Source organism: Uloborus diversus, chromosome 6 (genome assembly GCF_026930045.1).
Source record: "Uloborus diversus isolate 005 chromosome 6, Udiv.v.3.1, whole genome shotgun sequence".
Lineage (NCBI taxonomy): Eukaryota > Metazoa > Arthropoda > Arachnida > Araneae > Uloboridae > Uloborus > Uloborus diversus.
In genome coordinates this window covers 97367082-97394661 of record NC_072736.1, presented here as the reverse complement: position 1 = coordinate 97394661, position 27580 = coordinate 97367082, and the positions used below count along the sequence as shown (strand labels likewise).

The window sequence follows — 27580 nt, the reverse complement described above, 5'->3', positions numbered from 1 at the left end:
CTTAGTCGTACAGCCACACTGTCGCTATGTAAAGTCAAACTTTGTGCTTGCATCAGTCTCTCTACCAATACACGGAATCACCACACATGCAGCTACATGGATCCCCTTACGTGTTTTGCAAAGTTAGACACACTGATTGGGTTTCATTTGACGGCCCCTAATACAATAATTCAGGAAAAAGAATAAGTAGAGTTTGAAATTAGATATTTTTCTTGATGTACCTCATAAACATTACTGAAAATTTTTTATTAATTAAAAAATAATTCTTAATTAAAAACTAAAACAAACAATACTAATAGGAAAAAAGTATGGATCATCCAACTACTGGTAATTTTCTGGATGAAAAAGAAAAGTACAGTTGGCTCTCTGTTTAACGACACTCTATTTAACGACTTTCTCTATTCAACAACCGCTTTTCACCTTCCCAGATGGTCCAATGTAGTGTTAAAAGCATTCTATTTAAGGACAATTTTTTGTGGTCACTTGAAAGTCGTTAAACAGAGAACCAACTGATACCAAAGACAGAAGCTGGAAAATTCACTATTGGAATTTAGACATTATTTAAACATGCTTTATGTAAATTAAAAAGATTTATCAAATTTGATGAAAAATGCAATTTATTGGTAGAACCATGCTAATCTTGCTATTTTTTAAAGCTAACTACAGTAAAGAGTAAATTAAGAACTTTTTTCCTTTGGAGCAAGTCTTGCAATTTTTCTTTTGTTAGGGGATAAGACAACTAATAAATTGTTTTTCAAAAAAGCAGAATATTTTATTATGTAAATTACTTTTAATGCAACACTATTAATATAAATAATTGAAAGAGACAGCTGTTGTAAATTATATTTCGAAACATATAGAAGGTTTTTATGACGTCAGATAAGTTATAATTTACTGCTGTGTGATGGCGTAAAGTGAAAAATAAATGTACGCCCCCATAAAAACATCTAGTGCTGGATATCCTGTAAAAATCAATATCCTGCATTCCTAAAGGAAAATAAGTAGCAGAGTTCTGTAATTATCAATATTTTATGTTCTTGCCACTGTATGCATAGTATCTCAACTAATAACTGACTGGAAATTTTAACATAATAAAAATTAGGTATCTTCTAAAAACAGCATATCAGTTAAAAATTTTGGCTCCTTAAGTCAGAAATTATAAAACCTTTGAGAACAATAAATCGTAACCTATTTTAAGAACTGTAGTACCTTATTGGTATTAATTTCTTTTTTACTTTATTAATGCATTTTGATTGTCAAAATGGTTCGAAATGTAGTTAACTTTTTTTCAGATTACAATTAGATTGATGTTAAGGAAAAAAATATAAAGATAAAAAATGAATGTCAATTAGGAATACAGTAAAACCTGTAAAGTTGACCACTTGTCTAAGTTGACCGCTTTTGTCAGGAACTGAATTAGTCCTATCTTATATAATGAAGGAAAACCTCTCTATCTTGACCACTAATATACACCAGCTTTGGTTTGGAGAAATGTAAAAAACTAGGGATGCACCGGATATCCGGTATCCGGCTGATTTTTTAACTATCCGGAACTATGAGGTATCCGATCCGTCAAACCACTCCGGATCCGGATATCCGACAGTTTTTTGCAGGATATCGGGCAGTTATCCGCTAAAAATGTGAGAGATATCCGTCGGGTATCCGAATCCGGCAGGTAAGGGGGCATCTGATATCCGGTATCCGGCAAAATCACTATCTAAAAAAAACCCTTTGTAAGTTGACCAACAGGCAAAAGCATTAAATTGTACTAGAGGTTTCATCAGTTATGCCTCAAATAAATAACCAGACATTTTAGAAAATCCTATGAATATTTATGTTTCCATCGAAAAACATTGGCCTGATGTTATGTCCCAGAAAATGCGCCAAACTTCAATAAGGAGTTATTTTGTTGAAAAGTAGATTATTACCATGGTTACAAATGTTCAAGAAAAAATCAAATGAAGAATTTGAGTAACTTTCGACTTATGAATTTTTTGGAATTGTTAATATCAAGTAAGTTGTTTTTCATCAGTAACGACACTTTTTTTTTTTTGATTGATTCACAGAAATTTTAAATTTGTATGATACTTTACGAGTCATTCTGGTAAATAATCTCTAAAAATATTTAAACAACATTTTTTCTTATTGTTTTAAAGTAATGTTAAACAATGAAAGTGAGTTTAAAGTATTCCAATTAGTTAAAATGAATGCATGAGACAAGAAATGACAAAAAAAAAAAAAAAAATTCCTTACTACCCTCTATAAGTTGACAACCTGTCTAGTTGATCATCAAAGTGCAAGTGGTCAACTTACACAGGTTTTACTGTAATTGCAATAGCAATATTTTCTCTTTTTTCCCTCCCAGCTATGCAACTCTTAAAATATCAAGAAATGTATAAAAAGGATAATTTCTTATTTTAAATAATGTATATTTTTTTAAATTAAGTTTTTAATTAGGAATTGTCACATACTTACGTTAAAAATCTTTTTAATCTATCTTTATTTATTCCAATTGCTCATTTTTTTAATGCAGTTAATGGTTTTAGCAAAAATCACAAAAAATAAATAAATAGTTGTTTAATATCTGCCTGCATAGCAAATTCTACCTTTTGCGTTAATGTTATAACACTAACCGCCTAATTCACCGTTAACCTAACCATACGCCTTTAACCACGAGGTTCGTTAACTCGGGGTTGAGATTTTAACCACGAGGTGAAATATTCGGTATTCACCGGTCACGCACCGGCGAAAAAGGCCCCGGAGTTTTCCAACTTCGTGGTTTCTCAACTTTGCCAGCACACTACGCATCCTATTGGTCAATAATGATCACATGATTTTCTACGTTTTTTGTTTACATTTTGAACGACCTTTCGCTGTTGCTGTTTCATTCCGTGCTGCGTTGCAAAGCAAAGCGAGACGAAGATAGCATTTGCTCTCTTTGATTTGAAAAAAATAATTGAACACAGTTCATTACCAAACAAAACAAATAATATGATTTAAAGTTTTTCAAAAAAGTCAGAGGCGTAAGTACAAACACGGAGTTATATTTGAGTAGCAATTGTGTAAATTCAAGTGTAAACAAATGTATTACTTTTGCTATTATTTCTTCGAATCTACGCATACACAATTACGGATGCAATTTAAACTTATTATAAAGCTTCGGAGATAGATAATTTTAATCTGCTTATCTCTTTTCTTAAAGAAACTAAATTTTTAGTGACAAATCATTTTATTCCAATAAAAGAACTGTTATATCTGATTAAAAATATTATTTTAAACCTCTTTCATACCAGGATATCTCTAGCAATAATAATTTCAGATAAAACAAGTTCAATATAGATACATTATTATTATTTTTTTTTATTAATCAATTTAATAAGAAACAATAAAGGACATTTTCAATGGTTTTCTTTTTATGGCTTATAAATGTGCAACAAAAGACTTTTTTACTGCCTCATCAACATGAAGAAATGCATTTTTTTCCATAAAATTCAGTTTTACTTACATTTTCTATGAATATTCTAAACTAATAATTGAAGTGTGCCCCGCTATACATAATATCACACGCTATACACGTTTCGGCATGGTATGTACTAGACTAGTCCGTATAGTTTAGTCAATATATCTTAACCATAAGCCAATAGTGGCGGAAATCAGCTTCTCCATCCGTGCCGTCTCACTTGGCTGTTTTTTGATACAGCCCATAAATTTCCTCTCTTATTCAAGTTCTGTGAATTCCCGAAACAGTCCAATACAGTAAGTTTGTTTTTTGAGCACAAATTGTTAATATGCTTCAAAATGGCACTGTGCGCTGCCTTTTGGAAAAAGCAACTTCCTTTACACCATAGTTTAGACGATTGAAAGCATTTTTCAGGGCAGTATAACTTTGTAGCTGGTATTGTTCGTTATTCCTTCTACGAGAAGAGGAGATGTAATCTGTTAAACCCAGAAACATCTTTTTAGGAGAGGTGCCCACTTAGGAGGGGTTATGACGCAGACTGCGCCATTGAAATTTTTAGGGGCATTTCTCTTTTTAGTGGGGGGGCTATTGTTTTTGGGAGGGGGGATCTTTGTGATTTTTACGCGGGGTGAGCACCCTGATTTTGGGCGGATACTTGGGCGCTTATTTGGTATAGTGCTGAAGAGATTTTCCTTTGCTCCTTCTCACGTACTTGGATTTAAATCCCTGAATCACAAAATCTGTTTTGTCAGAAAAAAAACTTCTTAGTCTATGTTTTGTATTTCAATACTCATTTTAACCTTTTTTTCTTTATAAGAGACGTGAGAAGCTGTTTCTTGTACGGTTAACATCCTCTCCGCCAGTGTTCTAACAGCCTGTATCGCACTCTTGAATGTGCAATATTGACACCAACTCCCGCCGTGGCCCTGGAAAGTTGTTCAAGGATTTATAACACTCATTCAATATAAAATTTTGTCTTCACGAGTCGAAGTTTATCCCTTTTGGTTGCATTTTCTAGTGCAATTGACTCGAGCATTTCCTGTTGTCTGAAACTACTTTCATATCCTCTCGACACTTTTTGTACTCACTCCACAGATTTTACCTATTTCTTCTAACGTCATTTCAGTGTTTTCTAAGCGCAATCTATTTGTCACTAACTTTCTAAGCTGATATCCATGAGGTTAAAAATTACCCCCACAACAAGCGAGATACCAACATCGCGGAATACCTACCTCTCGGGCGGAAGAATTTCAAGATCTGCTACTTACCAGGTGAATAGGAACACCTACTACTTTGATAATAACTGCAATTTGCACTCGGCTGATTTGGAGTACTTCTTCAAATAAACTTACACATGATAAAAAGAAAAAAATGATGTTTCTCAATTTAATGCCACAATACTGTAATTGCGTGTCTCACAATTTTTACAATGACTTTACTTTCAAACATAATCAAAATAAAATAGAAAATAATAAGATTTTTTAAGTTTTGGACAGGGCTGTGGAGTTGGAGGTTAAAAATTCCAAGAGTTGAAGTTGCGTTCTCCCTCAAAAGCCTGCAACTCTGGCAGTGCTAGTGGAGTCGAATTGATTTCGAAGAAAAGAAGTCAGAGTCTAATGCTCTTCTGTCATTTTCCCTCCAATTCCACAGCTGTGGTTTTTGTCGCACTTGAATTAAGTTTTATACTAATTCACTACATTAATTTTTATAAAAGGAAACCATTATTTCTGTTTTCTTTTTTATACGGCATTGCACTGAATGTAAAACAAGAATGAAGCATGCTTTCAAGTGCAAATGAATTTTTAAAAAAATATTTTACTTACTTTCCCTATTAAAAGTACAAAAATTTTTTTATGCTATACTGAAAGTTTACTTTCATGACAATATTTATAAATTAGAAAAAACTTTTATTTAATTCACTATTTCAATGAATATATAAAGCATAAAGAGCAATAGTGTACAGTTTTAAAAATAATTTATTCTGAAATGTTGAAATCTGTTACACAATATCTTTCACATTTGAACACATTGAAACATCAATTAACAAGTAAAGATATATCTAATGTTTTGACAAACGATTGTTATCAATGACTTTTTATTCAGTTCATTGATAATTGAATTTTGTTTGATTTATTTTAATCACTTTAGTCAAACCATGATTTAATTTAATTAAGCTGTTTTAAATCAATTCAAATGCTAAGCAACATAAGTTACATTAAAATAATGAAGAACCCATTAAACTTGGACACCTTATTGTTGAGTTAATGATATCAGAGCATAATCTATAGTTAGTAATTATAATTTTAACTGACAATCAGTTTTTTTTTTGTGTTTCATGTATAAAATAACTAATAATATAAAATAAGTTACAGAGGCAAGTAAAATTTATTTCAGCTAATTGAGTACATAATCAGGATTTAATCTTTTAAGAACAAATACAAAGTAATACAACTGAAAACCAATTAACATAAATTACAACTTCCTTTTGACAGAAACACCAGTTATATGATTCCTGAGATAGATTGCAGCAAGTTGTAAGTTTCAGTATCCAGAGTCAATTCGGAATCAACTGAAAAACAAATGAAGTCAAAATGCTGATAAAAATAATTTTTTGAATTTAAAAAAAAAACGAATCAGTTGTACCACAACTCTAACACACACTGGCAACAATAGCAGCATATTTAAAATTCTACACTATACCCAAAACATTAATAGGTTGTGTTAACATTATTTGCTGCTTCTTGAATATATTTGAAATTAGAAAATCTTCCAAGAAACTTTGAAATTTTAAAGAACTGCCACTATCTGTAATATAGTTTTTTGCCCTCATGTACAAGAACATTAAAGTCGTTGCCACTTTTCACAAAATACAATTCTGTTTAACGAAGGGGCTTTAGGCAGTGCCATACGGAGTAGCACTTAGGCCAAACAAGGAGTACTTTCAACCATTGCTATTCCGCTAAGTAGTATTTATCAATAGAGCTAAACAAAAATTCACTGATATACACGAGAAGGATTTTGAACTTATTGAAATATCAGTTTGGGATTTCAAGCATATACTTGTAATAATTTGTAACATAACAGATAAAAAGGTCAAAACCAACACCCGACAAAAGTGGATGTCTTTATTTTTTTCAATCCATAAGCTCATTTCCCTTGCATTGAAAAAGGCGTTTCTTGTAACACCGAAACCCGTGACTGCAGCAATCTGCAGTTTGCTTTTTGATGATGCTATTTCCTATTTTACTTCTTATGCACGAAGGTATTTATTTAATGTATAGTAATTTATGTAATTAAATTCAATTTAAAATTAAATGAGGGAGCGCAAAGTCATTTTAAGACCAAATTTTACACCAGTCAAAGTAGTTTACAGTGTTATGCTTGAATACTTACTGGTGAAAATAGAAGAGACTCCTGGCATGATTTTGCGAACAGGGCTGTCTGAAGAGGGGACAAGGGATGTAATTGCCCCAGGTAACAAGATAAGAGAGAGCCCCATTAATTGAACCTTTTGCCACATAGTACTTGAAGGGTTTTTTTCCCCCTCCAATATAATTCCTTTTTAAAAATAGTTTCTGAAATGCTATGATATAGATTTATTCAGGCCTGGATCTACAAATTTTGGACCCCTGGCAACAAAACCTCTAGGGCCCCTCCACAGAAGCGAGCAGTGTGCATTTGCAACGTTAATAAGTCTGAGTGAGCTACTTTTTTTTTCAATTTTGTGGGTTCGTCAGACCCCTTAAGGACATACCCTCCCCCCCCCCCTGTCGAGTCTGCAGGCACGCAGATCCGGGCCTTATTTAATATTTGTCTTTTATGTCACATATGATCTGATGAATTCAGAAACATGTTCAAGTAAGCAATAATTAATTTAAAAAAATGTTCAGAACTTTACTATTTTTTGCGTGAGGGGGGAGGGCAAAAGATGATTGCTATCTCTTCGGATGGCGTTGATGTGGCAGGGGCCATACAGAGATTATAGCATAGCATACGCTGACATTCATACAATGTAGAAATTAAGGGCTTTTTCAAAATTACTTTACATTCAACTAGTGTGGAACCAAGCTGCACTCAGGGCGAGTACGTACTTGGTCAAATACAGAGTATCTTAAAAAAAATAATAATAACCATTGACATAAATGTGAAGCATGTTACACTTATTGGAACATTAAAATCAATTTTGCACACATAGTGATATTTTTGAATTTGAAATTTAACTAAGCACCCCTCACAGATTTTAAGAAAAAAATTACAATTGTCTTTTTTACTACTAATAAAGCTCAAAGTCTCTCTGTCAGGATATCTGGATCTCTGTGACACACATAGCAGCTAGACCATTTAGCCGATTTTCATGAAATTTGGCAAAGTTAGTTTGTAGCATGGGGGTATGCACCTCGAAGCGATTTTTCAAAAATTTGATTTTGTTCTTTTTCTATATCAATTTTAAGAACATTTTCCGGAGCAAAATTCTCATAAGATGGAAGAAATAAATTACAAAATTGTCATGACGTGAAATGGGAGAGTGAATGAACATAACCAACTGGCGAGAAATTCATCATCCATTATTTGTAAATATACAGGGAACCAAATGACCTTTTAATTTTCTACTACGGACAAAGCCGTGCGGGTACCACTAGTTTAAAATATAGACAAAAAACTGAATTAAATGAGATGAAATTTCAACTAATTTAGGAATTTATTATAGCTTTAAAATATTAGAAATTTGCACATATAAAATATTTGTAGCGTAATAATAATAAAAAAAACTTTTGAGTGCCATATTTTTTAACTTTCCCACGTTTAAAAAGAATGGTGGAAGTGACATATGTATATTAAAATTTTACTTTGCTTTACATGTTCAGTTTTTATTAATTTTCATATACAATACAGTCATATTTTAAGAGTCAAACAGTAGTAAATGATTGCAAACTGAAAATTAAAAAAAAATCCGTGAAATATTTCAAAATTGCTCGGGATAAGCAGGAAACATAGTTAAAATTTGACCGAGTATACCAGAAATAGACCAAGCAGTATCGAGTACATACAGATTACTTGGTAGATATTATATGTCACACTACTTTCCAACTCAGTCACCAAATGTGCAATTATTAATATTGAGATTTATATGTCATACCACAAGGATACGGTTCCATACAGGTCCCGCAAGTTCCCGTTGGCGATGGACTCGGGTCCCGCTTGGCGAACTACGGAATAGGAATGGAAAGTGATGAAGTTGCATCTTTTAAAGCGCAAAAAACGACCGATCAAATCCAAAATGGAAATTTATGAACGATTACTATTGACCATATACAGTACAGAACAGCAATAACATAACTAAAAACTTTCATTTGCAGGAAATAAAAATATCTTACCTTCAAGCGAAGATCACCTCGAACCGCCATTGCTTCTAATGTTTACTTGTAATGCGCATGCTCAGAAGGCAAACCAAGCCTTTAACCTTGCTCCGGAGCTTGGTTAGGTTTTTCAACCACGCAAGGTTTCGGAAACCTGTCAGCGCGTAGTTAAAGTTGACGGTGAATACGAAATCGGCGGTAACTCCGGGTTAAGGACTGGTTTCGGGCTTAACCGCGAGGTTTAGGTGGCCCGAGGTTAATGGTGAATTAGGCGGTAAAGAGTATGATAAACCTGTGGTCATTTTGACGATGAAAGATGCTAATTTTAAGTAATCTATTCTTGAGAACAATATAAAATTTTGACTGAAAATATTATAAAGGGTTCTCGAGTACATCTAATATTAACTTTTCTAAAGAAAATCGAAAAAAAGGGAAGTTTTTAAAATCCTCACAAAATTACTTATTTTCCACGAAAACAAAATATAAATCAAGTAAAGCAAATGGCTAAATTTAACACCTAAATGAGGAAATCAGAATATTGTTAGCGGTTCAACCACGTACCAACAAATGAAAGTCGGAAAACGCTAGTTATGGTTCAACTTCATCCCAGCAATGCAAGAAACGAAAACCCGAGTTATGGTTCAATTTCACTCCAAGAATGCGACGAACGAAAACGTGAGTTATGGTTCTACTCCGCTCCAGTTATAGGGGAAAAGGGGAACACGATACATGGTTCAGATTAACTCCTATGGTTGGAGAAAGATGGAATGACGAATATGGTTCAACTACGCACGAAACTTGGGAGTGATATAAAACTCCCTGTTTTGGTTCACTCGTGCACTGAATATAGGTTGCAGCAAATTTGCTCCTTTCTTTGGTGCAACGGTGGACGTAATTTTTAACAGTGTAGTGCGGCTGAACACTTACTCAGAAATTGCACAAAAAAAGAAAGAAAAAACAATGAAATCTATTCCCAGACGTTTAAAAGCTGTTGTTGTTACTGCATGATATTCTACTAAATAATAACTTAGTAAAAAGTTAGATTATTTATTAATTTTTTGACATTTTTGCAAAGTGTACGAAGACTTTTGTGGGATAAAATTTCCGGCAGTTTTTGGTTTTTGATTTAAAAAAAATTAAGTTTTAATGTTTTATTAAAAATTTTCTTTTAGTTTTGTAAAAAGTAGATCATAAATCTTATAATAAAATACCTGTTCCGAAATATTAATTCTAACCAATGGATAAGGGCCTATTTCATTGAAAGTCGTTGGTGTACGAACACTTTTGGGAGCCTCTGTATGGTGGTAGTTTTCTTTTTAGTTGATTGACCATTATTTCTTTTCACTTATCGAATTCTGTAATCTTACTACCATTTTATTCCACTCATGATAAAAATTAAAAATGGTTTAACTAAAAACGCGAAAGCTCGCCAAGGCTACTTTGCTCGCACTATACTAAAACTATAACCCTAAACAAATATGGCAAAACCTTTCAGCTGAGAATAAAAGGAATAAAGTAAATTCTTTCTCGGTTATTCATTTTGTTCTACGATAATATATTCAAGAAAATATTTTTTTATACTGTCCATTCCAACTAAATGCTGCTGTAAAATATGGTAAGTTTAATTAATTTAAGATTAAAAAAAACCCTATATTCTTACAAATTCATACAAAACAATAAAATTTTTTACCTGGTATAACGTTATCCAAGTTTTTTAATCCAGAATTTTCGCTTTCACCAATTATTAAGGAAATAATGAAAACTAACATTATTTTGAGAAGCTCGAGAATACTACTAAGGGACGAATTAATTTCTGTAGCTGAAAGCAAACTAAGACACATCGATTGCGTTAATAAATACTCAGAACAAACTGCCTGTGTTTACGTCAACAGACACACGTAGAACGCAACGTGGCAATGTTTTAGTTTCATTTGCAGTTTTGTAAATCACCGCAAGGTAGCGTATTCGAGCGCTGGAGTTCCGAATTAATAGCAGACGAATTCGGCAAGTTCGTGATGAAAAATAAAATTAATTTTTCCATCAAAATATTGCGCTAACTTCCTGTGTACGAAAGCCGTACATCGTCCATTATATTGTCCCCTTATTACAACCAACTTCCAGTAGTTTGTTTCTGTTTTTGCTTTAATAGCTGCCTCTAAAAAAATGAGAAACTTAGCATCATTTGCATTAATCTGCTGCGCCCTCTGGAAAAAAGTGAACAATCGTTGCCACTTTTACACTAGCAAACCCGTAGGACATATCTCTCCTTCTTCCTACTCCGTGATTTCAATATGCTAACGCAATACGCTGATTTCAATCCTTTCAGTATAGCGACGAAAGAATAGTTAAGCGCAATGCCATCTTGTTCTCACTAAATTTCATATCCTGAATAATATGGCGACTCAAAATGAAAGTTTTGCTATATGTCTGAATTAAAGTGTTTTCTGTCCACTTGCTGCGGGGAAAAAAACTTTAATTTTCAGTTCTGCAATTCGGTAAAGAGTTCCTTAAAAACCCTCATTTTTTTTTCAAATGCCTATAAAATCTGTTAAACGAAAAAGTGGAAGCTCTCCTTTTCAGGAAACGTAGTGCTCAGTGGTACTAATAAACTAAAAAAATAAATTTTTGAAACTGACATATTTGAGAAAAATCAAAAACATTATTTTAATCTTTTTTTTTTTTTCAAAAGACTGGAAAAAACCTAAATCACATATTTCAAAATGTTGCATATGTTTTTAAACAAGAAAAAAAATCTTCTTTACTAATAATAAAGCTGAATGTCTCTCTGTCCGGAGGATGTCTGGATGTCTGTAGGATATCTGTAGGATGTCTGTAGGATGTCTGTGACGCGCATAGCGCCTAAACCGTTCGGCCGATTTTCATGAAATTTGGCACGAAGTTAGTATGTAGCATGGGGGTGTGCACCTCGAAGCGATTTTTCGAAAATTCGATGTGGTTCTTTTTTTATTCCAATTTTAAGAAAAAAAACTATCATAAGATGGTTAAATTACGAAATTACCATAACGTGTAACCGTAACATGGGCACAAGCCAATTGGCGAGATATGAAATTATCATAACGTGGAACCGTAACATGGGCACAAGCCAATTGACGAGATACGAAATTATCATAACGTGGAACTGTAACGTCGGTACAAGCCAATTGGCGAGAAAATTCACCATACATTATTTGTAAATATACAAGCGAACCAAAAGACCTTTAATTTTTCTATTACGGGCGAAGCCGTGCGGGTGCCACTAGTTTTAAATAAAACAAACCGCAGCAAAATTTGTTCTGCCGTTTCTGAGATAATGTGCTTTAAAGATTTTGACGAAAATCCCAAGTGAGAAATCATGACAGGACTGCCATCTTTGGCAACTTGTATCTCGGCCCAGGATATTTTTTGAGCTAAAAAAAAAAAAAAAAAAAAAAAAAAAAAAAAAACAACAACATATTTCTTATTTTTTTTACGAATTTTAACATATGTTAAATTCAAAAAAAAAAAAAAAAAAAAAAATCCAAGACCATCATGTTACAGCCCTTGTTGAATTGACATGGATTCTACCAAATGTTTTCCCCTTATTTCTAGCAGTTCAATGCTAGAATAAATGGAAAAACATACATAATTGCCATTTGCGGCATTTAAGAATGTCAGACTCCTTTTTGTCTTCTTAGTGTGCGCGCATAAGTGAAGTTGTCTGATGTGTGACGCTGCCCCTAGAGACACAAGCATTTGGTCTCAGGCACATGTCTGCTCAGTTTGCGCGCTGCCTAACAATCCCCTTTTTAAAATATCCATTTTAAATTTCATTAGATTTCTATCTGCGTGTATTTTTAACTTAAATTTCAGCATGTTTTAACATATTTAGTATTTGTATTCTTCCCTTTTATTATTTGTCAGAAAAGAAGTTACAGTAAAACCTGTGAATTTGACCACCTCTCTAAGTTGTCCGCTTTTTTTAGGCACGGAATTAGCCCTTATCATATAAATCAACATCTGTAAGTTGACCACTAAAGTAGGGTACCGCAAGTGGTCAACTTACACAGGTTTCACTGTGTACAAAAAATAAATAAATAAAAATATTTATTTATTACAGTAGTTAAAACACTGTGTGTGCAAATGTATCTCACGTAACTCAAAAACTATGCCATAGGAGTTTGAAATTTCGTTTGCAGATTCAGAGTGAGGTCTTCTAGTCGTGCACCTCCCTTTTGAAGTTACATTCTGATGTTCCAAAAGGGTCTTCTACACTTTTTGAACCATCAGTTAATTTCAATGCAAACTCAAGTGATGTCTGATGTTGTAATTTGGTGACCACTTGGTGATATATCGCTAAGGTTATGGTCACTAGCTTGGCCATATACCACCAAGATGGCCACTAATTTGGCGAAATAAATTATTTTTCGAATCTGGTTTAGTTTGGCGATGTTTAGCAAGCAATCCATTGAATCATGTTTAAATTAAGGTATCGATATTAGGAAAATGAATGCTATCTGTAAAACACTTTTTTGCATCGGTTCGCAACTAAGTAGGCGTGTAATTGGAAGTATTTTTTTACTATAGAACTACTACGTTGTATTTTTGTTCTTTATACATGTTTCATACAGTTTTTATGCAGATTTTGATTTAAAACACAAACACTAAATATGAGCATTGCCTTTCTTTACATTTGAAAGTACAATTCTTGGTACCTTTTCGTTGCAAGTAGATCACATTTGGCAACTTTTTTACTTTTTTTACGTTACTGAAAACAATAACGAGATCTTACGATTTTTTGAGACTGGTACATTTAAGACTTTTCAAACTTTCTGGTTATAAGACTTCCCCTCCCCCAAAAAAGGAATATTTGGTTCCCTTTTCATTTGTAATGGAATTTTAATAACATGTATATTTCATTATTGGCATTTTACTGAAACTGGATGAAAAATCAATGAATATTGATGTACTCAGTGGAGAACTGGTAGTGTATTACCAAGTAACAATTTATGCCCTTGATTTTCAAGCTAAAAGTAAAATATCGAAATTATTTTAATGACCTAGTAGTTCCTAGTAAACAAAAATGAATATTTATTTAAACTGTACATAATTACTCAACTAAGCTTTTTATGTTGCTTAGTCATCACAATCGATAGTTTCCTTGATTATATCTGATGCTTTTTCTGCAACCATAATGGTCGGTATGAGGGTTGGGCCCCACGGTATTGTGGGCATAATAGAAGCATCTACAACTCGCAGATTCCTTATGTTTTTCACCCTGAAAAAAAAAATCAACTAAAAACATTCAAATTCATATACTATTTGATAAAAAAGAAAATTATAAAATAAGGAAATTTTAATATTTCAATAAAAGTGCATACACAGTTGAACTCGGTTATTAGGATGTGTCAAAAATTAAAGATTCTAATTAGTTGTAATGTAATTGGCAATAGAGAGAGAGCTACAATAAGAGGTTGAAAAATACAAATATTCATGTTTAAGAAAGAGCTATTATTTATTACTAATCGTACATTGCAAGAAAACTACTAATACATTCAGGAAATTTTAACTTTTATTCTTATAATTTCGGGTGTTTGGAAAACAGTTTTGGAATAGAAGGATGATAATCAATAGAAGGGACATGAGGTAAATTTCATTGGAAAAGGCTTTGTCACAATACAAACTTAATTGCCTTCTGGTATATGTGAGTTTGGGCTTTGTTCTATATAAAAAAATAAACTTTGCCGCTTGATCTTTAATAAGCCATGTAAAAAAAAAATTTTGTTGATGCTTCCAATTCACAGTTAAGTAATATTTAGTGAGCAGGTCCTTTCTACATACATTGTTTGATATTTCAAATATTGATTACAAGATGTTTTACTGCAATTATCAAGTTTTCTAAAAGTAGCAATATATTGAATTGAATGCTCTATAATCTACATATGCAGTTAAAACAAAAACTCGACTGTTTCTTCTTTTTTTTTTCAATTCATTTTATATTTTTTTAAAAGGGAAATCTAACATCCAAAGTACAGCATTATTTCATTGAATACCATTATGAATTCGGATTTCTATAGGGATGTATAAAAGTTTCTCATATCTAAAATACCATGGCGAAATATAAATCATTAGGCAAATTTTTCAGCTATCTAGAAAGCGGAGACCTGAGTTGTTGAGAAACACTGGTACAGTGACAACATTTGATGTGCAAACAACTGTCTTGTTCTGAGATAACTTTAGAAGAATAATATTTTCATTACTTAACTTTCACAATTTTTTTTTGTGTTGCTTTTCCAGCGGATTTCCTAGCCAATCACGTAAAATACCTGTTTTTTTTTTTTTTTTTTTTTTTTGAGCAATCCGAATTGCTTGTTATCCTCACTTGACTGCTAATGACATTCCGGTTCCTTTTTCAATGTTCCCACGTAATGATCATCTCTAATATATGAAGCAACATCTCATCCATATTTAATGTATATCAATAGTTAAATATATTTATTTATTTCATTTTACAAACTGCCGAATGGCAACACCTCATTGTTGAAAAGTAAGAAGACGCACGAGATAGTGTTTGATAGATTGTTAATTTAATTGAGCGACTTGGCCGTGGTAGCCCGATCGGCAGAGAGTCGGATTCGGGGCCGGAGGGTCCTGAGCTCGAAACTCGATGGTCGAAGACCCACCGTCGTCATTAAAGGGGACTGGGCGGCGTTAAATATGGTCGTGGTCTCAATGTCCTCCAAGTGAAACGATACCTCTGGGGGTGCTAGCACCAGGTAGCTATTAGCTCCTGGACTAGTTCTAAATTCTCATTAACTGTTCGATCCGGTGATGGTGCTGCCATCTATCGGTATATAAAATAATGGAGGCAAGGCACTTAGTATGCAGTCCTCGACATAAATACAGTTGTAGTCAGTTGTGACTCTGAATAGGAATAGGAATAGGAATTGAGTGACAACTTCTTGGGGTGTAACAACGTTATGTGTGATGTTAATAAAGTTTGATTGTATTTTATTATATAACTAGAGGCACCGACAGACGTTGTTCTGTTCAAACTTTAAAAATTGAAAAGTTAAAAAAATTCAATAAACTATCAAGTGTTTACACCGTTTTATTGAAAAAAAATAAGTAAAAAAATTATTTAAACTGTGCTTGGTGTCAGAATGCGTATATTTATTACAACTTGATTTATCTACAGCCCACTGAGCAGTTTTATGAACTTTTTTTCTCCCGGACTTGATGGCTTGTTCCTTTAGCCATAATCAAAGGATAAAAAGCGTCCTCCGATATTAAGTGTAAAAAACTAACTACCCAACTGGAACAAACGGGAAATCCCGCTGCAATATCCCCCATATGAAAAAGAATAAAACAATCGAAAGGATATCGTTTAAAAAAAATGATAAAAGTAAAAACTGTTCTCAAAATAAGTGAAAATCACTCATCCCCGACCCCCACTCCTGATGTAAAATAAATACATTCTTCAACTAAAATGACTTAACACTCTTTAAAAACAAAAAAACAATTCTTTGAAGTTTGAAATATTTCGCTAAATAAACAAAAAATACAATAAATTACATTAACAGTAGTTTTAAAATGTAAGCAAATGATCACGCAACTCTATTGTTTATAGCCAAAGTCGCCAAGCCATCACGTTACTGTAATCCAGCTGATCAGTGAGCGAAGCCAACTCCGACCGATTAGCGGTCCGATCTTTTGAACGAAAACTTTTAAAACTTCATACATTGCCTAGTTTGTTCTTTGCAGCAAAGGTAAAGATCTTCCACTGCACTGATCTTTTGTGTACAGAACTACCCTATTGTAATTAATCTGGACGAAAATAAAATTTGTTTCGTCTTTAAATTCCATCATCTTTTCCTTTAATAATGTACTGATTAGTTTGATAACCTTTAAAGTATTCTTGACATTGGTGTCAAAACTCAGATGGCTTTCAGAGGAGAAACAAATGTTGCTAGGTTTCGGTTCAACTACGACGCCAGAACACACGTTTTGCGTGAACCTTCCAGTACTTTACTTTAAAATATATCTCGGGACCTAAAATCGTTGCTTTCAAGAGAGAAATGAAGGCTTCACTTTCTCTCTCTACGTTTTATCCAGGGGCGTAGCTAAGGGGGGGGGTTTGGGGACAAACCCCCCCCCCCGAAAAGTTAGTCTGAAAAAAAAAGAGAAAAAGTAGAGAGAAGAGAAAGAAAAAAAAAGAAAAGGAAAAAATTCCAAGCGATTATACATATATATATATATATATATATATATATATATAAAAGAAGTAACCCCCCCCCCCCCCCCGAAAGTCGGGTCTAGCTACGCCACTGGTTTTATCTATTCTCAATTGACGTATCACAGTAGGAAATTTCATTACAAAAAGCAGAGTTGGCTTTCTTATCGTCCTTTGGCAACGGGTTAATTATTTATTTCAGTTCTCGCTCAACAATAGGTTAAAATAAATATTACTCATTTGTGAGACATAACCATCCAATGTTAAAATTAATTAATTAATTAACAAAAACGTTTCCGATTCGATCCATCGCGCTTCGAAACCATGCTTGCCGCAATTTAATTACACACAAAAAAAATGATCAAAATCGGTCCAGCCGTTTAAAAGCCTTATGGTGACAAACGTCCGCCCAGAAGATTTTTATATATTAAGATTGAGTCAAATTTATATACGAACTAAGGGAGTTGGTTTAAACCTTCCCGACTTCCTCCTTACCTTAGGTTGGCTTATCTATATATATAATTCTCTTACGTGCCGGCAAATGAAGGGGTGAATTTCTAAACCTCTGTTGGCAACACTTCGCCGATAAATCATGTAAACAAACTTCTACGTTGTTTTGAAATCTTGAATCACAGAATACTCAACGAACTTTTTTTTTTTTTTGAGATGAGTTTGAGTCGGGCTGTGGCCCATTTCAACCTTAATCAGCAAAGAAAAGCTCAAAGAAGGCAGGAAACCGTTCTTGAATCCAATTTAAGACGAGCCATTTCCAGAGTTGTATTCTCTGATTCGCTGCCGATAATTTTTAGCGGCTGGGGAATTTTCAGTCAGCAGTTCCTTCAACAGATCAGGTGCGTCACACAATGCCGGTAACCGCACCTTTCCGTCATGGCAACATTTAGTATATTTATTTGCAGTATTACGCTCTTTCTGCCAATAAAGAGCACCACAAAATTCGCATTCTTCACACATTGCTCCATAATCATGTTCATCGGCAATGTTGTTTTGAACGCGTAGGCGCTTTGAGCGTCGTCTATTCTCTGCTTCAGTACGACAGTTCAGTTCAAAATGAATAACCGAGAAAGAATTTACTTTATTCCTTTTATTCTCAGCTGAAAGGTTTCGCCAAATTTGTTTAGGGTTATAGTAGTTTTAGTATTGTGCAAGCAAAGTAGCCTTGGCGAGTTTTCGCGTTTTTACTTAAACCATTTTTTGTTCGTGACGTGGCAAGGATTCAGAATAACAACAAGAAGGACAAACGTTTGAGAAAATATGTTTGGTGCTCTCTGAGCCTGTTTTTAGTCATGGCCAGCTCTATGTGGCATTATCAAGAACAAGATCTTTTGAAGCAGTGTCAGTTGTGGCTCCCAAACGGGACATTTTTAATTGTGTATATGAGGAAGTTTTCTCAGATTAGAATATATAAGAGTGTAAATATGTAAATATATATAAGAGTGTAAATAATGTAAATACATCCCTCGGGGGAGCCTGTAACCCCTAGAGGGCGCGTCCCTCAGGTGGCGGATAGGGGAATGCCTTCATTGGTTTTCCAATGGGTGGTAGAAGGGAAATAAAATACCTTCCGCGGACCAACAGGTAGAAGTGCAATCTCTCCAAAGCAATGACAGACACTTTTGTATCTATAATGGTAAAGTTGTGCACATTGCCAAGGCAGTCATCTTACATACAGCAAAGTTAAACTGTCGAAAATCTGGCTAAAGCAGACAAATTAACATTATGAACGTAATTTTCATATTGGTTAAATGGATGGTGACCTAAATGCAATTACCAACTTTAATTTTTACGGAAAATTTTAGCTAGGCTAATGTATTGGCATACAGCGAGCGAGCGAAGCGAGCATGGTCGCGAAGCGATCCACAGGGAACTGCGTAAGCAGTTCCGGGGGTTGGCGAGCGATAGCGAGCAGGGGGCGATAGCCCCCTAGTACCTTATAGTTTTGTCATGCTTCGACGAAAACTAACCGATGAAGAACGTGTTATCGCGCTGCTAACGTGCTAAGATGTTATCACAATTCGGACTGCAAAAACATCTTTTGAATGCATCTTGCCAACATTCAAATGAAAAGGGCCCATCGCCAGACACACTTATACAGTTTTTTTTTCTGTACCTGATGACTTACTTCCTGGATCCACAGAAATTCAATTCTTGGAAACGTACCTTAATTGTGGATCAACTACTGCTGTCCTGTCATTAGGATGACCCATTTTCGCAGTCCCAACGTAGTGACCAGTTGTTACAACAAAAGTTCTTACAACGCAAGTAAGATACTCTTGAGTATTGCCAGCATAGCCTTCACATCCAGGCATTAAATTTTCGAAAGGTTGTGTGCCTACTGCCCTCATGGCAGGGTCCGACATTAACCTGTTGCAGCTTCTTAGACCTGTAGAAATAAAGAAAAGACATTGAAATTTAAGGCCGTTCTATCTGTCTTCACAACACAGTGCTGTTAGGACTAACTGGACTGGTGGAAAAGAGAAGCAATTTTTTGCAGTTAGAAAAAATAGTAAACGTAAGTAAAACGTTGCAATTTATTTTTAACACTCGGAACTCATTATTTTGTGTAATTTCTACACAGTAACTCATTGCAGCACTTAATCGTGAACAGTACTGATTCAACACACCCACCCTAAGTTTTCAGATTTTTTTTTTTTTTTTTTGACTTTAAAATTTTTGACGGTCATTTGGAGTTAAAAGTGTTATTCTTCACAAAAAGTTCTGCTATTTTGTTAGCAAAAAAAAAAAAAAAACCCATTGGAAACAAAAAAACCTCAAATTCAACGTCGGGGAAGATTTTTTGTATGCAGAATGTGTGTACTAAATTTGAAATGAATCGGTCAATTGGTTTTAAAATGGGAGTGACCACAGACTTTGAAAAAGTGGTTTTGAAAAAAACAAACACTTGTTTAAAATTTTAGGAGCTAAAAAGCAACAATTGCAGTTCTATAGAGTACAGTCTCTCTAGCAATTTCATTCTCTGAGCCTCTCCCTTTTTCATTTTTTATTTATATTATACTAGCAGTCCCGTACCCGGCTTTGCTCGGGTAATGGAATTAGCAGGGGTTAACAGTGCTTGGTGCATCTAGTTTCGAAAATCCCCTATAATAATTACTTATTACCTATAACTTTTTCAAATTTTGGGAAGATTCCGAGACCCCTGGACTCCTTATATATATGCCCTTGTCCTTAACCGATCTTTAACTGTTATTAACGATCCTTTTAAAGTATTGGTTATCTTTGCAAACACAGGTCATCCACATTTTATTGTTATACCTATGTTTAAGCTAGAACTTCTTTGTATACAACATTTTTAGTTTTTTTTCTGATGCTAAAATTATTAAACTGCTTAATGAACTGGCTTTGGAGCAAGCTACATAACATTGGTCGTGTGAAAAAAAGTCTTCTCTTAAATCGATCCCTGCTACTTTTAATGTCTGTTCTTGTGACTTATTAATGGTTATTGCAAAGCAAACTTTAACAGGAAACTGCAATCTTCTAAATTCAAAAGGATAGTCCGCCTGTGATGATGTTCTTAAAAACTTCGTTTCTAGTTTTGAAAAAATAAAAGCAAAAGAGAAACATTATGATTTGACTTGAGAAAAGCCTCGAAGAATCACGTGAGAAACAAAAACAATATCAAATTTATAGTTCGCAATCGACCAAAAGTTGAGATGAAGTACTGAATAATGATTTGAATGGAGGAAAGCCTTCGAAAATAAGGGATTTGAATTTCAATGACAGGTTTTTAATTTCGCAGAAATTAAGGGTTTTTAATTAATTTCTCCCGAACTAATTGAGATTTCGAAAAATCCTTTCTTAGTGGTTACTTTTGTAATCATGCGGACATGCCTGCCAAATTTCAAGTCTGAAGCTTCAGCGGTTTCGGCTGTGCGTTGATATATATATATATATATATATGTTATCTCAGGACATTGATTTTTATATATTAAGATTAAGAAAGGGGCAATGTGTTTTGGCTAGGTAGCCTAGCCAGAAGTGTCCGAAAGTATTTTTTATCAAATTAATATTGTTTGAAATTTTGGGGTAAAAATGACGCATTTGTTATTGAAATAAACTATACTCTACTTCAAAGATATATATTTAAAGAACTTGAAAAGTTATGATAGCCGCAACCTATTGGCAGCCACATGTAAATCGGTACTATTGGTACTAGCAACCCGCGACTGGTTGCCACTCTGTTATAGACAGTTCGTACGACTGTATTTGTACTTCTTTTCTTCCTAACTTGCCACAAGCGTGTTAAATAATTCATATTATTTTCATGAGAAGAACTTTTTACCTTATTCTGATTTTTTTTACATCAATTTTTACTTTCTTCTATATCTTAATATATAAAAATCAATGTAATGAGATAACATATATATATATATATCAACGCACAGCCAATACCGCTGAAGCCTCGGACTTGAAATTTGGCAGGCATGTCCACATGATTACGAAAGTATCCACTAAGAAAGGATTTTTCGAAATATCAATTAGTTCAGGAGAAATTAATTAAAACCCCTTAATTTCTGTGAAATTAAAACCTGTCATTGAAATTTAAATCCCTTATTTTTGGTGGCTTTCCTCCATTCAAATCATTATTCAGTACTTCTTAACTTTTGCTCGATAGCGAATTTTAAATTTGATATTGTTTTTGTTTCTGACGTGATTCTCGAGGCTTTTCTCAAGTTAAATAATAATGTTTCTGTCTTTTGCTTTCATTTTTTTCAAAACTAGAAACGAAGTTTTTAAGAACATCATCACAGGTGAACTATCCTTTTGAATTTACAAGAGTGCAGTTTCTTGTAAAAATTTGCTTTGCAATAACTGTTAACAAGTCACAAGGACAGACATTAAAAGTAGCAGGGAGCGATTTAAGAGAGGACTTTTTTTCAAACACGACCAATTTTATGTAGCTTGCTCGAAAGTCAGTTAATAAAGCAGTTTAATACTTTTAGCTCCAGAAAAAAAAAAAACTAAATATGTTGTATACAAAGAAGTTTTTGCTTAAACATAGGTATTACAATAAAATGTGGATGGCCTGTGTTTGCAAAGAAAATCAATACTTTAAAAGGATCTTTGATAACAGTTAAAGATCGGTTAAGGAGAAGGGCATATATATAAGGAGTTCAGGGGCCCCGGGATCCTCCCAAAATTAGAAAAAATTATAGATAATAAGTAATTATTGTAGGGGATTTTCGAAACTACAGTGGTGGACAAAATTATAGACTCAATTTTTTTTTCTTTTGTTTCAATTACAACATGACTCAAATTCAATACTTTCATTGAAGTAAATATGAATAGTTGAAGAAATAGTTTTAAAATTAGTACATCTTATCAATTAAATTAAAAATTTCATAAAATTAGAAAATTTGCAAATTTAATATTTTATCATTATGTGAAACCTGGACAAAAGTATAAATTCAGAGGTAAAAAATCCAGGATTACGAGAAAGTTTCGTTCCAAAATGTTAATTTAACGCCATAGAATGAATAAATGTTGCCATCAGTGATTGCTAAAAGTTTTGTTTTTGGAAATTAATGAGAAACATATAAATGCACCGCTGGACAAAATTATAAACTCACTTTTTTTTTTCATTTTTTCAATCATAATTTAACTCAGTTAAAAAACATTTTGTTCCAGTAAAGATAAATAACTGACTAAATAGTCCTAAATTCAGTATAACTCATAAACTTTATGAAATAAATAATTTAATTAAAAAAATCTCAACTTTAACATCTTTATAATACATGAAACCTGGACAAAAGTATCAACTCACAAAAGTAAGAAACTCTGAAGTTTGGTAGAATTTTATTCAAATACTTAATCCAATTATTTAATGTCCAAAAATGAACCAATGCTGAATTACAAAATTACAAACTTACAATACTGCATAAACACAATTATAAGCTAACAAAATTTTAATTTTTTTGAGTTTAATTAAGTTACATTTGCAATTACTTCAGTAAAACAAAAGCGTAGATTTAGGAAAATGTAATTTTGCTATTAACATGGATAAATTGAAAAAAAAAAAAATCAATAGTTGAAATGTTTTAAAAATTAACACTGCATTAAATCTAGCCATTAGTGTAAACTACAAACTTTTAAAAACGAGTTATGCTCCCAGTTTTCTGAATTACCTCGAATATGCGAATGGGCATGTAGATTTCACAAGCGTTTCCAACAGCTGCAGTGGCATATGGTTCCATGCTAAAAAATATTGCCTTTTTTAATTCCTCTATGGTTTGGTACTGGTGCCGATCATGATAAACTTTGCGAACCGTGGTCCCCCAAAGATTTTCAATCGGATTAAGATCCGGACTACGAGCTGGCCATTTGGTAACTTTGATACCCCAGCGCTTGAACCATTCTTTTCTACTTTTCGCTGTGTGTACACTCGCGTTATCTTACTGAAATAACCAGTTACTTCCAGGAATCAGATGAGCAAAAGGTAAGAGATGATCTTCCAGTATTAATTGGTAATCTTCAGCGTTCTATCTTCCATTAAGAAATGCCAATCCTGCTTTACCATACTGAGAGAGTTATTTATCTTTACTGGAACAAAATTTTTTTTAACTGAATTAAATTATGATTGAAAAAATGAAAAAAAAAATGAGTTTATAATTTTGTCCAGCGATGCATTTATATGTTTCTCATAAATTTCCAAAAACAAAACTTTTAGCAATCGCTGATGGCAACATTTATTCATTCTATGGCGTTAAATTAACATTTTCGAACGAAACTTTCTCGTAATCCTGGATTTTTTACCTTTGAGTTTATACTTATGTCCAGGTTTCATATAATGATAAAATATTAAATTTGCAAATTTTCTAATTTTGTTAATTTTTTAATTTAATTGATAAGATGTACTAATTTTAGAACCATTTCTTCAACTATTCATCTTTACTTCAATGAAAATAATTTAAACTGAGTCATGTTGTAATTGAAACAAAATTTTAAAAAATTGAGTCTATAATTTTGTCCACCACTGTAGGTGCACCAAGAACTGTTAACCCTGCTAATTCCATTACCAGAGCAAAACCGGCTACGGGAATGCTAGTCTAATATATAGAAGAAAGTATTGGATTCGTGCAAATTTTCGAATTTCGAATTTTGACGGATTCGAGCGTTTTGAGGTGTGCTGAGTCCATTTCGACTATTTTTGGAAAATGTCTGTCTGTCTGTGTGTGTTTATGTGTGTCCGTGTGTATGTGTATGTGTGTGACCAGTTTTTTGTGGCCGCTCTACAGGAAAAACTACCGCATGAAATCGAACGAAATTTGGTACACATATGTGCCCCTATGTGAACTTGTGCCCATTGGTTTTTGGCGCGAATTCCTCCAAGGGGGGTGGAGCAATGGGACGTTTTTTGAGTTACGCGTGCTTGCTATTCCTCAGGAAGTAACTGGCGGAATCAAAAAAAATTTGGTCCATATGTTGCCATTAACAGGAACAGGTGCTGATTCAATTTTGGTGTCAATAACTCAAACGGGAGTTGAGCTATACAACGTTTTTTGTCGTCAATTGTGACTGCTGTATCTCAAGAAAAAATGAACGGAATGAAAGAAAAATTTATCGGCGAGTAGCCCTTAGTGGGTATAAGAGCTAATTTTATTTAAGTGTCAACAGCTATAAAGGGGGTATCGCCCCCCCCCCCCCCGTTCTTTTTTTCCATTGTGAGTGCCCTATCTCAAGAAGTAATGCTACGTTCTGGTTAAAATTTGGAATATATGTGAATTCATATGTAAACAGGCTTTGGTTCAACTTTGACGCCAATCGCTCCAAGTGTGTTGATTTTTTTTTTTTTTTGCGAATAAAAATAGCTTTATTAATGCAACAATAAGAAAGATAAACCAACTAGGTGTACCAACTAGGTGTAATGACCTAAGCTCATCCTGTATTGATCATGTCTTTTATAAATGTAATTACAGAATAGATAGAGCAGTAACAGCTGCAGTACATAAAACAACAATAACCGATCACTATGCATTACTAGTAAAAATTGATAACAAAAAATTATTAGAAAAACATTTGAAACGTAATCGGAGTAGCGAGCAAATAATTAAAACATTCATCGATTATAGAACTTTTGAACAGGATATTAAAGAAATTAATTTCTCTAGCTTAATAGATGAAAACATATGGAGATAAATGAGATTTATAACACTTTTATCAGTAAAATTAAGGAATTCATGGAAAAAAACAAGAAGATAAAAAAAGCTAATGAATTAAAAAAACACTGGATTACACAAGAGTTAGTAAATATGATCAATAAAAAAGAAAAATTATATAAAAAAACAAAACAATTTCCTTATAATAAGGAATATAAAAATAATTATAAAGAATACAATAAACAATTAAAAAAGTTGATTAAAAAAGAAAAAGAGGATTTTTTTCATAAAAAATTTGTCCATGCTGGAAAAGATGGAAGAAAACAATGGAATATTATTAAAGATATTACAGGGATTAAGAATAAGAATTCCATCGATGTAGATAATAGCAATGAACTAGTTGAAAAATTTAATGACTTTTTTATAAATTGTTGCGTGGAAATAAACGGCGATAAAGCATCAAACTATGATAATAACATAACACACCAAACAAATTCTATGTATATTTACCCAATGGAAATAAGTAAGGTTAAAAATATTATTGATAATATGCAAAATGACAAAACACCGGGACATGACGGAATTACAAGTAATGCACTTAAGATAATTGCTAATTATCATATAGAAATTGTGACAAAAATCATCAATATTAGTCTACAAAGAGGGGAATTCATAGAAGATCTAAAAAAAGCAATAATTACACCGATACACAAATCAGGTGCTAAAGATGACTGTAATAATTTCAGACCTATCTCAGTTCTACCAATATTCTCAAAATTATTGGAAAAATGTTATAGCTCTCAGTTGATGAATTTCTTAGAAAAATATGATTTTTTCCATAACGCACAATACGGATTTAGGCAAAACAGAAATACTGAAAAAGCTGTATTAAAATTAGCAGGTGAAATTTATGCGAACATTAACGAAAACTATGAAACTTCAGCAGTATTCTTGGATTTACGTAAAGCATTTGACAGTGTAAGCATAAAGATTTTGATAAAAAAGTTATACAATGTTGGAATAAGAGGAATACCTTACAAATGGATAATATCCTATCTCACGGACAGAAAACAAGCAACAAAACTAAATAACTGTATAAGCAAATATAAAACAACAAAAACGGGAGTCCCTCAGGGATCAATTTTAGGTCCATTACTTTTTTTAATATATATTAACTAGCAAAAATACCCGGCGTTGCCTGGGTCAGTAATAATTATGAGAAACAATCGTTACTTGCCCTTGTTTTCTGTTTTAAGCGAAAGAATTTAAAACAAACCTTTTTGACGTGATTAAAAATCGAGCTTCTTCCTTACTCATTAAACTAAAATAGCAATAAGTATAAAGAACAAAATAGTATTCAATTAGAAACGAAAGCACGACATTTAAGCATATACAAATTTGAAGAATTTCCAAAATATGAAGTTAAACTTTACATGTTTAAAAAGATTTATCTGTCAGTACTTTTTTTTTTTAAATCTAAAACCTTCTCTGTATGGCTATCGATGTACGAACTGTTTTAAAAAAAATGTAGCCTCCCGTGTTCCCCTTACACTTGCTTTAGCTATTTTGGGAAATTTTAATTTTTGTGCACACTTGATGTGGTTTAAAACCTTACCAAATTTGCGAGAATCATTTTGGGACACTTTCGATAATACTCCCCCTTCTTACCAATTTTTATTATCGAAATATTGTTGCCAGATGCTGAGATACTTTTGGTCAAAAAAAAAAAAAAAAAAAAAAATGGCGCTAAACGGTTTCATCCGAACTGTTTCAAAAATAAGAAGTAAAATTTGGCGATTGTTTGAAATCGTGCAAAAAGAAAAATTAATGGAAGTTTTTGTGCGGTTTATGGATTTGCCTAATTTAGTTGTTGAATTATTTTACACAGTAATTTTTTTTTTTAAGTATTTTTGATTGACGATATTTTGTTTATATGGTGAAAGCTGAGAAACATTATTACGTAGTCTTTGGGCTCAAAAACTGCGACAGTGGAAAAAACTGCCAAATGCATCAGCTACTGAAATCTTTCTGAAAAAATTCTGGCGATATTTCTGCTGGTTGGTTGGATATAGTGAGCAAGTGTCGAATCAGCATAAATAATAATAATAAACCATTAACTACATAAGTTCCGTGGAAAAACGTTACTTTAAGATTTGACTTGAGAAAAGCCTCAAAAAGTCAGACGAAACGCAAAAATATTCAACAATACAACAATGCTTGGGAGTTGAGATGACACACTAAATAATGACTTGGGTTGATGAAAGCCTTCGAACAGGGAACAAAAAAGCTCATAACTCGTTTTTTATACAACTTAGAAACTTCGAACAGATGCTTTCTTCAGCAGAAAAATTGGCGCTTTCGATGGACATATAATGTTAATACGTGCACGTTTTTTTCACCCCCATATTGGGGCATTTATGCG

The 27580-nt window shown here is 33.2% G+C and overlaps 1 protein-coding gene across 3 annotated transcripts in view; it reads right to left on the bottom strand.

Annotated features, from left to right (window-relative positions):
- Positions 1 to 13860: 13860 nt before the first annotated feature.
- The window catches only part of LOC129225099 (glucose dehydrogenase [FAD, quinone]-like), a 59267-nt gene continuing 45547 nt past the window's right edge, over positions 13861 to 27580 (bottom strand). For all 3 annotated transcript variants that reach the window (XM_054859656.1, XM_054859657.1, XM_054859658.1), the window contains exons 11-12: positions 19205 to 19427; positions 13861 to 14071 (exon numbers count right to left, since the gene is read on the bottom strand). In XM_054859656.1, the coding sequence (XP_054715631.1) occupies positions 13930 to 14071; positions 19205 to 19427 (365 nt within the window). In that variant the 3' untranslated portion in view covers positions 13861 to 13929. The remainder of the gene's footprint in view (positions 14072 to 19204; positions 19428 to 27580) is intronic.